The following is a 13,635-nucleotide window of genomic DNA, read 5'->3' as shown; positions in this document are numbered from 1 at the left end:
CCTTATGAATAGGGTATTTCGCCCTTATCTAGATCGATTTGTGATTGTATTCATTGATGATATATTGGTGTATTCCCAAAGTGAGGAGGTGCATGCAGAGCATTTGTGGACTATTTTACAGACTTTGAAGCAGAAGCAGTTGTATGCCAAGTTTAGCAAGTGCGAGTTCTGGTTGGACATAGTAGTATTTTTGGGCCATCTGATATTAGCATAAGGTATTTATGTTGATCCTCAAAGGATTGAAGCAGTTGTGAAATGGGAACGGCCTACAAATGTCACAGAGGTTCAGAGTTTTCTTAGATTGGCTGGTTATTATCGTAGATTTGTGGAGGGATTCTCCAAGATTGCTACTCATTTGACACGGTTAACCAGAAAGAATGCTAAGTTTAAGTGAGATGATGATTGTGAAAAGAGTTTTCAAGAACTTAAGACATGTTTGACCTCAGCACCAGTTCTTACACTTCCATCTGGTAATGAAGGATTTGTGGTATACAGCGATGCCTCTACGCAGAGATTAAGTTGTGTGTTAATGTAGCATGGGAAAGTGGTGGCTTATGCTTCTAGACAACTTAAGAAACATGAACAAAACTACCCAACACATGACCTAGAACTAGCAGCAGCGGTGTTTGCACTCAAGACATGGAGGCATTACTTATATGGGACAACGTGTCAGATTTTCACTGATCATAAGAGCCTGAAGTATTTGTTTACTCAGATGAAGTTGAATTTGAGACAGAGGAGATGGATTTAGTTAATTAAGGATTACGATTGCACTATCGATTATCATCCGGGTAAAGCAAATGTGGTAGCTGATGCACTAAGTAGAAAGTCGCCCAGCTCTCTAGCTCACTTGCGAGTGAAATATGTGCCTCTGTTGATTGAGTTGAGATCTTTGGGAGTCAAGTTGAATGCTGACAATTGTGGAGCTTTGATAGCTAATTTTCAAGTTAGGCCGACTTTGATTGACAAAGTTCACTAGATGCAAGCTCAGGACCCACAGTTAATGAAGTTTAAATAGGATGTGCAGAAAGGTTTACGAACCGATTTTATGGTGAGAGATAATGGAATCTTAGTAATGGGTAATAGACTATGTGTACCTGATATTAAGAATCTGAAAGAAGAAATTATGGAATAAGCTCACTGTTCAGCATATGTGATGCATCCTGGTAGTACGAAGATGTATCGCACCCTGAGGGATCATTATTGGTGGCAGGGCATGAAGAGAGAGATAGTAGAATTTGTTTCTCAATGTTTAGTTTGTCAGCAGATTAAGGCTGAACACCAGAGGCCTGCAGGGTGTTCTTAACCGCTTCCTATTCCTGAGTGGAAGTGGGAGCACATCACTATGGATTTTGTAGCAGGACTTCCACGTACTCAGAAAGAACATGATAGTGTTTGGGTGGTTGTTGATCGATTTACAAAATCTGCTCACTTCTTACCATTTAAAACCACCTATTCGATGGACAAGTTAGGGAGTATTTATGTGGCTGAGATCGTTCGACTTCACGGAGTACCTGTGTCCATAGTTTCAGATAGAGATTCCCAGTTTACTTCTAAGTTCTGGACCAGTTTGTAAAATGCTTTAGGCACCAAGTTGAATTTTAGTACAACTTTTCATCCACAAACTGATGGACAGTCAGAGCGTATTATTCAAACTCTGGAGGATATGTTGCGAGCTTGTGTTATGGAGTTTAAAGGTAATTGGGACAATCATTTACCTCTGATGGAGTTTGCTTACAACAACAGCTATCAAGCTAGTATCGAGATGGCACCATATGAGGCTTTATATGGTAGGAAATACAGGACTCTAGTATGTTGGGATAAGGTTGGTGAGCGGAGGTTATTCGGTCCAGAACTAGTCCAGGATACTAACGAGTGAAATACAAGTGTGCAACCCAAGAGGGGGGTGAATTGGTATTCTAAAAATTATTTGATTCTAAAATAAATTATCATGCAAATCTAAAATGAATTTAATGGAATAACAATTAAATCAATTACAATATAAAAATATAAGGGAAGAGAGATTCAAACACGAAGATTTTTACATGGTTCGGCCAACCTTGCCTACGTCCACGCCTCCAAGCTTTCCGGGCTTGAGGATTTCACTAAGCAAGCCTCCAAGGCTTCAAATGCTTACACTTGACTTCCAAGGTGTCAATGAACCTTTATAATAAGAGATTATCCTCAATCTCTTAACCTAAGTGTATCCCAATACTTACAATCACTCAAAGTAAAAGATTAAAAATTATTTTTCTCTCACACAATATTTAAGATTACAAATCAATGCCCAATGTGTGAATAGATGAAGTAAGAATGTATTTTAAAGCTCTATAAAGATTGTATTCTCGAATATAAGCTCAATGGTCGTGTTGTGATCAATCTTGTTTGAATTTGAATGAGCTTATTTATAGTTGGAGCTGAAAACTAGTCGTTATTGACTTTCTGCTCATTGTCGGATCTCCGTTTGACTGGTCAATATGACCGTTGGGCTGAATTTTCAAATTGTCGGATCGCCGTTATCTATATGTCGGATCGCCGTTAGTGTCCAGAGACTAATCTTCAATTCTGTTCGATGTCGGCGAGCTGTTATCAAGATGTCGGATCGCCATTTTCTACAGTAACTGCTACAGTGAACTATTTTTACAACATTACAGTTTGACCCCAAAACTTTATAAAACTTGTCAATTAGGTCCATTTTCAGGATTTTAAGCAATACTTGTTATTATCAAAAATCTCCAAGCTTTTTCAATTGAAACCTTTAACATGAGAATAACTAAAAATATTTTCATAGAATATAAGGCCTTTATAAAGTGAGAATGATGATTTAAAAGTATATGAAAATTATTTTGAGCTTTTAAAATATTAATCAATCTTAATCAAGTTTGTTATCATCAAAATCAATAATAAAGAAATATTTATGTTAACAACGAGAAGATACAATTGATCCGAGATAGATTCAAGGTGGCCCAAGATAGACAGAAGAGTTATGCAGACAAGCGTAGCCGAGAACTTGAATTCGAAGTTGGTGATAGAGTTTTCATACGGATATCTCCTTGAAAAGGGGTGCTTCGATTTGGGAAACGTTGGAAGCTAAGTCCACGTTACATTGGGCCATATGAGATCATCAAGCGTATCGGTCCGTTAGCTTATCGATTAGCTCTACCACCCAAGTTATCCAGAATCCACGATGTGTTTCATGTCTCAATGCTCCGGAAGTACATATATTACCCGAGTCATGTGTTATCGAAGCAACCAATTCAGTTGAAGGAAGATTTGACTTACGAAGAGGAACCAGTGGAGATACTGGAAGAGAAACACCAAGTTCTACGTTCTAAGACCATTCCTCTAGTAAAAGTACGGTGGAGGAATCATATAAAGGAAGAGGTTACCGGGGAATGCGAGGATTTAATGTGAGCTCAATATCCCTATCTTTTCTTATCAGGTACGTAAATTTCGAGGACGAAATTTTTATAAGGGGGGAGGATTGTAACATATGTGAATTAAAAATGAAATTGAGGGGGTTAAGGACTTTATTAAAAAGAATAGAATAAGCTAGAAACAGGGAACATATACCACACGTGTGAGAGTAACATAAGCTATCAACAGACCCGAAAACCCGACCCCGAACCCGCGAACGTGACCCGGCCATATCTCTCATTTTCGGCCACCGTTTCGGCCGAGCTTGGTACCAATCTGAAGCTTAGAAGCCGGCCGTCGTTCCCTGCCATCCTCGCCACCGCAAACCAACCGGAACGCCGGCGATTGAAGATTGAAAACCCACGACTGCTTCGCTTTGTTCCGCCGGGATTTTCACCGAATTTGGGTGACACCACCGGTTGGATTTTGTTCCTCATGACTCCCTCTTCCATTTCCGACCATCCACCACCGCCAGGGACATCATTTTGCCATTGATCGGCCGTTGAAGGACTTACGGCTTTGGGAACTCGATCCGGAGCCATCACCGCGTGTGGGAGGTCAACACCGCCACCGTTGGACTCAGTGTGGCCAGAATTTTCAGACCCGTGCTTTCCGGTCAGCGTTGACCAAATTTCGGTGACTAGTGACTGTTGACCGACAAGGGCATTTGGGTAATTTCACACTATGAGGGCAATTTTATAATTTTTGAGCCTGTGGATATTTTGTAATTCCTGGAATTGAGGATTGAGTGTAATTATGATTCCGAGGGTAATTCGGTGATTTACGATTTCGGAGTATTTTAATGATTTACGGACTCGAGGGCATTTTAGTAGTTTTACCGACACGAGAGTTGTAAATTATGGATAGATGTTCGTTTCGAGTTTATTGCATAAATTTAGTCGTAATTCCGATTTACGAAAAATAATTGTGTCGTTTCCTTTATTTAGGAGGATCCGCAAGCGAGAACTGGTTCGCGGACATGGACGATAACCGAGCATGAACACCGTCACTGTGAGTGGAATATACAAAACCTATTTTCATAGTTATATGATAGTAAAGCATGTTTGCGAAATAAGTATTTTAAATGTTCTGATTTAATGATTCCCTCGAAATGGATTTTATTCATGTATTGGTATTTCATTAAAATGTTTGGTTAATGATTCTGCGTATCGACTTTGAATAAAGTATGATAGTATTTTAAAGAAAAGAAAAGTGGATTCAAATGTGGTATGATTTAAAGTATGGTTAAAAGGTATGTGAATATGAGTATAGTGATTGTTTTTTAAATCATTAGACAATACCCTTTCCTCCAGATACAGTGATACAGATGAGATGAGAGGCCTTCGGGACCCGTCTGAACACACATAGAGGCTTTGGGCTGTGTATTTGGGCGATTTTGCCTTTTGGGGGCATATGCATGTGGTATAATGATTACAGAGATACAGACAGATATTGAGATACAGATGATACAAATGAGATGCAAGCCTTTGGGGCCCGTCTGAGTACACACAGAGGCTTTGGGCCGTGTGCTTGAGCGCTTTTGTTCTTTGGGGACTAGATTATGCATGCACAGATTTGATGAGATATGATGAGATATGAGATGGTATTTCCCTGTCTATCCGTGTAGCTCCGGGGCGTGACAGTACCCAGATAGTACGTCATTGCCCGTCTGTTGAGGTCCAGATATGATGAGATTATTTCCCTAGGTACTTGTTTAGTGATGATTTTCAGTCTTGTGTATTCTATGTGATATTGTGATATGATTTCCATGATTATTACGTATGATCGTTATATATGCTTTTCATGGTTAGTAATCTGGTTTAAATGTTAAATGATTTATTACTAGTTTCTCGCTTATGCTTTGTGTTGTGAAAATTTTAATATACTCACAAGCGCACGAATCTAGAAATAGAATAGTGGTAACGTGGTCGATCCCACAGGGATTGTTATAAATTGAAAAGTCTAATTTAAATCTAAAATTAATATTAATCCTAACCTAGTTGAGCAAATTGAGTTTCAAAAGAAATTAAACTAATTAAACTAAGAAAACAATTAAAGTAAATGAGATTTCAATAAGACAAAAATTACCAAGGTTTCAGAATCCACCACTATTCAACTAGTAATTATCTAATTATCAATTAATCCCCAATTTTAGAGTGACAACTTGAAATCAATCTATATCATCTCATGAATATAACAATTAAGCTCAATTAAAACTAATCTAATATATGTTCTTTTTCTGCTTAATAGTATGATATCTAAGCATCTCATGTAAACATATTGAATAACAAAGAGTCATAGTTTCCTAAGCACTCTATGTAAACAATTTAATGAAAGATATAGAATCAAAGATAATCATGTATAAACTTATAGATCCAAGCATAGATTTAATCGAATATTAATCCTAATAATCAATAATGCATGACAGAATTGATGAAAAGATTTTAATAACATCCAACTAATCATGTGAAATGAAAATTATAATCGTCAAAGAACATATATAAGGAATTAATTAAATAAAAAGATAATTATTTTATTGAATAGGGTTTCATTCTTAATTTCAGTAAAAAAAAATTAGCTAAACATACTTAAATTGGGAGCATCAAAATTAATAAAAACAGCCATGGAGAAATTGAGGAGCTGCTGCCGCTGCTTTATTATGTCTCACGTCCTCCCTTTTGTTTCCTTTCCAAAAGCCAAAACTCCCTTTTATAATCTTTAAAATGAGCCCCACCTCTTAAATCCTAAAGCCAAAATGCTAGCCTTTTTATTTGCTTTAGCTCTCACACGTGCCCACCATAAGCCATAAATTGTTTCCTCTTTTAATTGCTCAACACGGGCCCACTTATGCAAAGCCTAATCAAGCTTCATTTAATCCTCATGTGCTGGTCACTTTTAAAGCTAATATCACTTTCTCCTCTTTGTCCGCATGTGGATGGTGCATGCATTTGTTGAGTTCGGTTTCCTTGGCTTGAATTAACATGCATATAAGCATAATTGCTTCTAAGTTAATTAATCTTTAATGCTCACAAATTGAACTCTTTTATGCTCTTTTTATCCATAATCTCTAATTAATTCCCTATTCAATAAAATAATTCAATCAATTAAAAATAACAAATAAATATAACTAGCAATTATTTAATTAAGGGTAAAATATGTATATATTATATGCTCATCAGTTTGATGAAATCGTGTTTGAAAATGATATGATTATTTCTTTTAAAGTAAGAATTAATTTTTAAAAACTACTATCCACTCACTGATCTCTTTGAGTTTTAAACTCACCCCGTTTTTATTATATTTCTCTCCCCCCCCCCCCAGCAGGAGGTTGCAGGTACACCAGACCGACCTAGCGACTGTAAATATATTTTGACTCTTGGCCACGTGATGGTGTTAGAAGATATAGATATTTTTGTTAGGACATCTTGGTCATCTTATTCTTTTGGGATTATATAATTTTAATAATAAACTGAGATATTAATATTAGTTATAATATTATCTTTTGAGATTCTAGAGATATAAAACTTAGCATTTTGGTTGAGGATGTTGATCACTGGAGTTTGTTGTATATTGAATTATATTGAATTATATTGGGAGTGTTATATTCATATTTGTAGATTGGAAGTATTATATATATAAAGGAGACTTTGCTGAATTTTCGGCAGAATCCTTACTAATTAGATTATTATCAAGTTCGTTTTGATGAGACTAGATTGACTCGCCCGGGGGAATTCGGGGTGGGTCGTTTCAATAGTATTGAAAGTAAACACAGCAGCAATTATATATAGCAAAGATTAGTGGGAAAACAGATGTATTAAAATTGTTCGACTCCAAATTCTGTCAGAATAAACTAAATGAGCGTAACAATCAACTGGACCACAGAGAAAGATATCTCCAACGCCATAAGCGGTCGCTTCTGAAAATGCATTCTGGTTGCAGCTCTAGTTCAAATTCTTCTCATGGTACAAGTATGCGTACTCATGGTAATAGCAAAACCAATGCTGACAATAGAAATGCAGCAAAAAGGATGCTCCTCTTCCCAATCAACGAAAAAGCATTGTCATTCATTACGTGAAAAATTTTAAGATCAGAAATTGGAGGCCAATTGTATGCGAAACTCTGATATTTTACCTCGATCTATCTAAATCCAAACAGGAAAATGAATACTCGAGCAATATTCAAATATCGAAAAAGCATATTTTCAAAATTAAGTGAGGAAAAAAAATTTCAGTATCAATTAACTGATCTTCATTAGGCGTTAATTTTTATTTTTCCTTAAAAAAAAAAAGCTCTTCCGGAGTCATTCTAAGATTCATGACAAATAGTAAAATGTAATGTTTGTTCTCCTCATAAATTTATATAAGGCAGTTAGAAAATAGCATAACTTTCTTCTAAGTTATAATTATTGGGTCTATTAGGCGGAATAAAAATAACAAGTTGGATCTTTGTGTAAATATCTTTTTTTTTCATTTAAAATTAGATATATCAAACTTATTCATCGGGGCTTTATTACATTTCCTTTTCTTTTCAATAATTAATTTGTCATGTAATTGGTCAACAAATTTGCTTCTTGTTTGTCCAGTACACTAATATAGATGCTGTTCATTAGAAGCAGAAACAGAGCTGTAACAGAGAAGAAAATAGCTGTAAAATCATTTCTTAGGTTTTGAGATAGGAATGACGAACCAAAGTTAAATTGGCAACATCATTCAAGTGTCGCCATTAGCTTGGATGCATGTAAAGATGATTTTACCCATAGTTGTTGCATAAAAACCTTTGTTATCTTTACTTTTGTTGTCAAAATTATTATTATTATTTTTTTAATGGTAGAAGTAGAACCTAATCCCTCATAATTATCATTTAATAATATGTTAATTACCAAATACTATTATTTTTTAATTCATACCTAGTAGTGATTTAAATTTGAAAAGCGACAAAACCAGAAACCAATTTTTAATATATAATAAACCAGTTTATATTTTTTTTCTTAAGGACAAATGTAAGGATCCAATAAAAAAAAAAAAGCCACCAACATTACAATGACAGAATTAGAAAACGAAAATCACAACAACATTATAATTACATTCAGTTTCTACGTCTCCTCCTCCTCCTTGTTGCCTTTTGCTGCGTTCCCAACTTCTCCAGAATCCATCCAATAATTCCTGTGCTGAAGTTGAACCCCAGAACCAATCCTGCCACAAGTCCGCCTGCATAGCCAGTCAGAATGATTTTCCAATCAGATGCGCCTGAAAACAGGGACTCCTCCGAGCCTTCAGTATGATCTTCATTTGTTGGAGCTTCACCACTCTCACATCCTTTGGACAAAGGCTTTCCACACAATCCTGAGTTGCCGTCGAAAGAAGTGTTGTCAAATGTAGCAAATTGATTTCCTTGTGGTATAGGCCCTGTAAGGTAATTATCCGAGACATTGAAGAATGCAAGAAATGTGAGCTCAACCAGTTGTTGAGGAATCCGTCCTGAAAACTTGTTATTTGAGAGATCCAATGATTCCAAATTTGTTAGATTGCCCAAACATGACGGAATATGGCCTTGGAGATTATTGTACTGGATGTTTAGAACTTGAAGTCCCTTTAAATTCGCAATCGATGCTGGAATCGCCCCATCAAATCTATTGTTTGAGAGAATAATGCCCGCGAGGATATCCGGAATCTTGTTATATGTAATCATTCGCCCTTTGCTGTTCATTGTCAATGAGTAGTCATAAGTGCTAAGTATATCATTGGACAATTTTCCAGACGGAGAAAGCACATCTTGCAGATATCTTAGCTCACTTGTATTGACAATTTTCATGGCATTCCAACACAGGAAACTCTTTGATGGAAGCTTTCCAGAAAATCTGTTGTCAGATAGGTCAATAATGCGGAGTTTAGAAAATCCACAACCAGTTCTGGGTTCTTCTATAACGCCATAAAATATGTTGGATCGTAGGATGAGAACATTTAATTTTGGAAGAGTTCCTAACCAAGAGGGAAAAGTGTCACTAATCTGGTTGTTCCCAAGACCAAGAAATTCCAACTTTGAACAGTTGATCAATGATCTTGGAATTCTTCCTTGAAACAGATTATGGCTTAAATCAATCACGCCTAATCTACTTTCTTTAATGAAAGTATTTGGGATGGTCCCAAAGAAGTTGTTAGCCTGCAAGTCGAGCACTGAAAGTTCATTGCTGAAATTGCCTAAACACTGAGGAAGCAAGCCACTTAAGTTATTGTGAGACAAAACAAGGCTTTCAAGAATATTCAAATTGCATATCCACGATGGAATTTCCCCTGTTAAGCTACTGTTTGAAGCTAGATAGTTAGCGGTTCCAGGGGGTGGAACTGGGAGTGGTCCTTGTAAATTATTAGAGCTAAGATCAAAAGTCACCGAATCACCGTTATTCCCTGGAAGAAGAGCAGGATCCTGATCAAACCCGGTTAACAAGTTATGCGAAAGGTTCAAGGCACTGAGATTCTGCATATTGGGGTCTAACAACCATTTAGGTACTTTTCCCTGAATTCTATTGTCAGAAAGGTCCAGGACCACCATATCACGTTGGTTTTCCAAGAAATTTGGAAATTTAGTAAGATTGCATGAACGCAATCCTATATACTGAATTTTCTGTGAAGTGGTATTAGAAGTGGCTTTGGTGAGCACTGACAACCTATTTAATGAGAGAGCTAAAACTTCCAATTTTTTCCAGCTAGTAAGTAAAACATCTAACTCTATCGTTCCTCCATAAGAATTTTGAGCCATGTCAAGGACGACAAGTTCGGTAAGATTCCTAAGTGAAGATGTAATTTGACCTGAAAAATTACACTTAGACATATATATTGCTTCCAATGACCTAAGATTTCCGATGGAACCAAGTAAGTCACCCGAAAAATTATTAAATCCAAGAAACAAAAATTGTAGCCGGGTGAAATTACTAATTGCATGTGGAACTTTGCCCCAAAAACCACATGACCTCAGATCTAATAGCTTCAAAGAACTAAAATTTCCAGACGACCATGGAAACTCACCCAAAAATTTATTAAATGAAAGGTCAAGTTTTTCCAAAGAAAAAAGATTTCGAATGGAAGTAGGCAACTCACCGAAAAATCCATTTTGTGAAAGGTCAAGTTCTTTCAATGAACCAAGATTTCCTATGGAAATAGGCAACTCACCAAAAAAATTATTTTGTGAAAGGTCAAGTTCTTTCAAAGAACTAAGATTTCCAATGGAAATAGGCCACTCACTCGACAAAAAATTTGCAGAGAGATCCAGTTCTTTCAATGAATGAAGATTACCAACGGAAACAGGCAGCTCACCCAGTAATTCATTTATTGAAAGGTCCAAATGAAAGAGTTTCGATAGATCACCGAGTGAAGATGGAATTCTTCCTGAAATTTGTATAAAAAAAAAAAAAAAGAACACATTGCTTAAGTAGAAAATTAAAAATAATAATAATTTTTACTAATGAATTTAACATTGCAATTGGCAATTTTCGAGTAAAATATATATATTTAACAATAACATGCATGTATATTAATTAAGGAGAAAATATATAAAATTTAATTACCTTGCAATTCACAGTTTCGAAGAGAAACAAACGTCAAAGAAGATAGATTTCCAATGTTATGAGGTATCGTTGAATCAATAGAAACATCACCAAGGTCAAGTGTTTTTAGATTACTTAACTTCTCGACTAAATTTTCGAAACTGGGCTTCTGGAGTTCAAGTCTACCACCAGGAACATCATTTAGTGATAAATCAAGGGCCACCAAGTTGGAAAGCTTTAGAATTTCTGATGGTATTTGACCAGATAAAGAAGTTCCAGAGAGGTTCAAGTATGATAACCTGGAAAGGTTGATGATTTCTGGTGGGATTTCGGAGGAATTGAAGTCATTCAAAGCAAGATTAAGCCACTCGAGATGGACAAGCTTGAAAAGGCTGCTGCTAGAGTCGATAGAACCAAAAAGGCAGCTATGGGAGAGGTCAAGCTTGATGACATGACCAGTGTTCTTATTGCAATGAACGCCGTCCCAAGAGCAGCAATCAACGCTACCTTCTTCTGGCTTCCATGATGCCATTGTAGGACGACAGTCAAATTTCCAAGCATAAAAATCACCACTGATGCGGCTTTCTTTGAATTGCAACAAAGCAGAACGCTCATCATCATGGCAGAGTGGCAGCATAGAAGAAGCAGTGACGTTAGCAATTGTTAAATTAAAGAAAAAGAAGGGAAAAACTAATCGTATGAATATTGTGAATAAACATATGGAGGATAAACCCATAGTTTTCTCAAAAATAAAATTTGTTTAACTTTGTAGATGTGAAGAAATTTAAGAATCTTGGTTTGCTTTTATAGGCAAATTGCTGCAATTCAAACATTATAATCATTGGACTCTTTTTTGTTTTTTTTTTTTTTAAGTCGACAAAAGTTAGTCTTAATAATATTTATTTTATATTATTTGATGTGATGTCGTAAACTTTTACCAATCCGTCACCACCGAAAATACGTTTATAGCAAACGTGAGGATTAATTAATTAGCACAGGGAAAAAATGAAAATGAGTAAATGAGTAATACATTCATTTTTATTTTTGTTTGAAAAAATGAAAAAAATAATTCCAAAGTGGTCCAGACCACTTGAAAAAAGAATGATAAACATTATTTGGTAATGATATCAACTCAAAACTCAAACAAATCTTACAAACAACTGGCGAAAAATGGTGAATTCCATTCCATTCCTTGGCCGAGGTTTATTAAAAGATGATAATTGAATAAATTTTAATGGAATCAAAGTCACGATAGCAGAAGTGTCAATTTCGGCACGATTAACTAATTAATCAGACACAAACACAAGACAAATTAATGAATTTGGATTTACTAAAATTGACATGATTTTCAATTTAGATCAATTAAAAACCTTTCATTTAAATTATAGTCAGCAGACGATCAATTTCAGAGACTCAAGACTAGTAATTAGAAGTCCTTGCTCGCTCTGTACATATGCCGTGTCAGAAAATTATTTCTTAGTTTTTAACATAAGAATGACGAAAGAGTGATGTATTTTTGGACACTGTTCTAAGTCAGCTAAAATTAAAATTGGCCATATATCATTATAATGGATGTTAAGATATTTTGAACTCATAGTTGTTGGATTAAAAAACATTGTTATCTTTATTTTTGTTCACAGAATTGTTATTAGTATAGTTCTTTTAAAGTTCTCAAAATTTTCATTTAAAAAAATATGTTCCTACAATTTACCCAAAAAAAAAAATTGAACCCAAAAAAAGAAAACAATTTTTTAAAATAGAACACAGATAATAATGGTGAGAGTAATTTAGGTCAATTCAAAATCGCTAATTCGGAGTCAGATTCATGTATTAATTGTATCATAAGTTACCATCTCTGTGTACGACTATGGCTGTGACAGAGGCTAATGGAAACTCCAGACTAGTGAGAGTCTTATCGTTACTGAAAAATGCATGAATGGCATGGATGCAAAAGTAATGAAAGTTGGAACTGATGATTAAGCCATTAGCTAACAAAAATTAACTTCTGATGAGGCAACGTCCCACCAAAATAAAGAAAAAAAAATTGATTTAATGTGTTATTAACAATCTATCCAAAAAAAAAAAAAAAAAATCTTTAATAGGATCTATCGAACTTGACCTGTGTTTACATTTCCTTTCATTTTCTATAATTTATCATCTAGTGGGTCAATGAATTAATTTTCTTCTTTTTTTTTTCTCCTTTCCCCACTTGAATTTCCCTTCACGGCAAGTTGAGTATTCTGCATACTTTAGGGTATGTCATTGTCTTGATGACTTGTCAAGACAATGACATGCCCACGGCGTGTTGAAAAATTAATGAAATTTGGACTTACGGTGTCGGATTCACTATAAGTCGTCAAACCCGCTTTAGGTATCAGTCTTTAGTAAATCTGCTTCTCTTTTCTCCTTTCCCCACTACTACCAGTTCACTTAAATTTTCCTTCACGGCATGTTGAGTATTCCGTATCCTCCAGCAGTTCCTTGAATGAGATCTTCTACTCCATCATCCGATGAGATCTTCTAGCAGTTTCATTTGGGGATTAGATTTCCCACGGAGAACTCTGACTCTGTCATCCGATGCCTCTGCATTTTCTTGAACTCTCTACTCTTCCTCGTGTAATTAAGGAGGATTAAAGTAAAAGAAAAGGGTAGAACCAGTTATCCCTATTTGTTGCACT

The 13,635-nt window shown here is 35.6% G+C and overlaps 1 protein-coding gene across 1 annotated transcript; it reads right to left on the bottom strand.

Annotated features, from left to right (window-relative positions):
• Window positions 1–8,353: 8,353 nt before the first annotated feature.
• LOC102617279 (receptor-like protein 7) lies at window positions 8,354–11,748 on the bottom strand. The gene is made up of 2 exons (XM_006495135.4): window positions 10,979–11,748; window positions 8,354–10,799 (listed from the first exon to the last, which is right to left on the bottom strand). Exons 1-2 carry the CDS (start codon window positions 11,691–11,693, stop codon window positions 8,503–8,505), a joined length of 3,012 nt encoding a protein of 1,003 aa, XP_006495198.2. The 5' UTR covers window positions 11,694–11,748; the 3' UTR covers window positions 8,354–8,502.
• Window positions 11,749–13,635: the final 1,887 nt, after the last annotated feature.

This window comes from Citrus sinensis, chromosome 5, assembly GCF_022201045.2.
Source record: "Citrus sinensis cultivar Valencia sweet orange chromosome 5, DVS_A1.0, whole genome shotgun sequence".
In the NCBI taxonomy this organism is placed as follows: domain Eukaryota; kingdom Viridiplantae; phylum Streptophyta; class Magnoliopsida; order Sapindales; family Rutaceae; genus Citrus; species Citrus sinensis.
Note: the sequence above shows the minus strand (reverse complement) of the source record. Positions and strands in the feature narration are given on the sequence as shown.

What these genes read in the sequence shown, in the direction of transcription:
- LOC102617279 (XM_006495135.4), bottom strand. Translation starts at nt 11,693, where the DNA reads ATGGGTTTATCCTCCATATGTTTATTCACAATATTCATACGATTAGTT. An exon ending in TCGAAACTGTGAATTGCAAG is followed by an intron (nt 10,800 to 10,978) that starts GTAATTAAATTT and finishes TACAAATTTCAG; the next exon opens with GAAGAATTCCATCTTCACTC.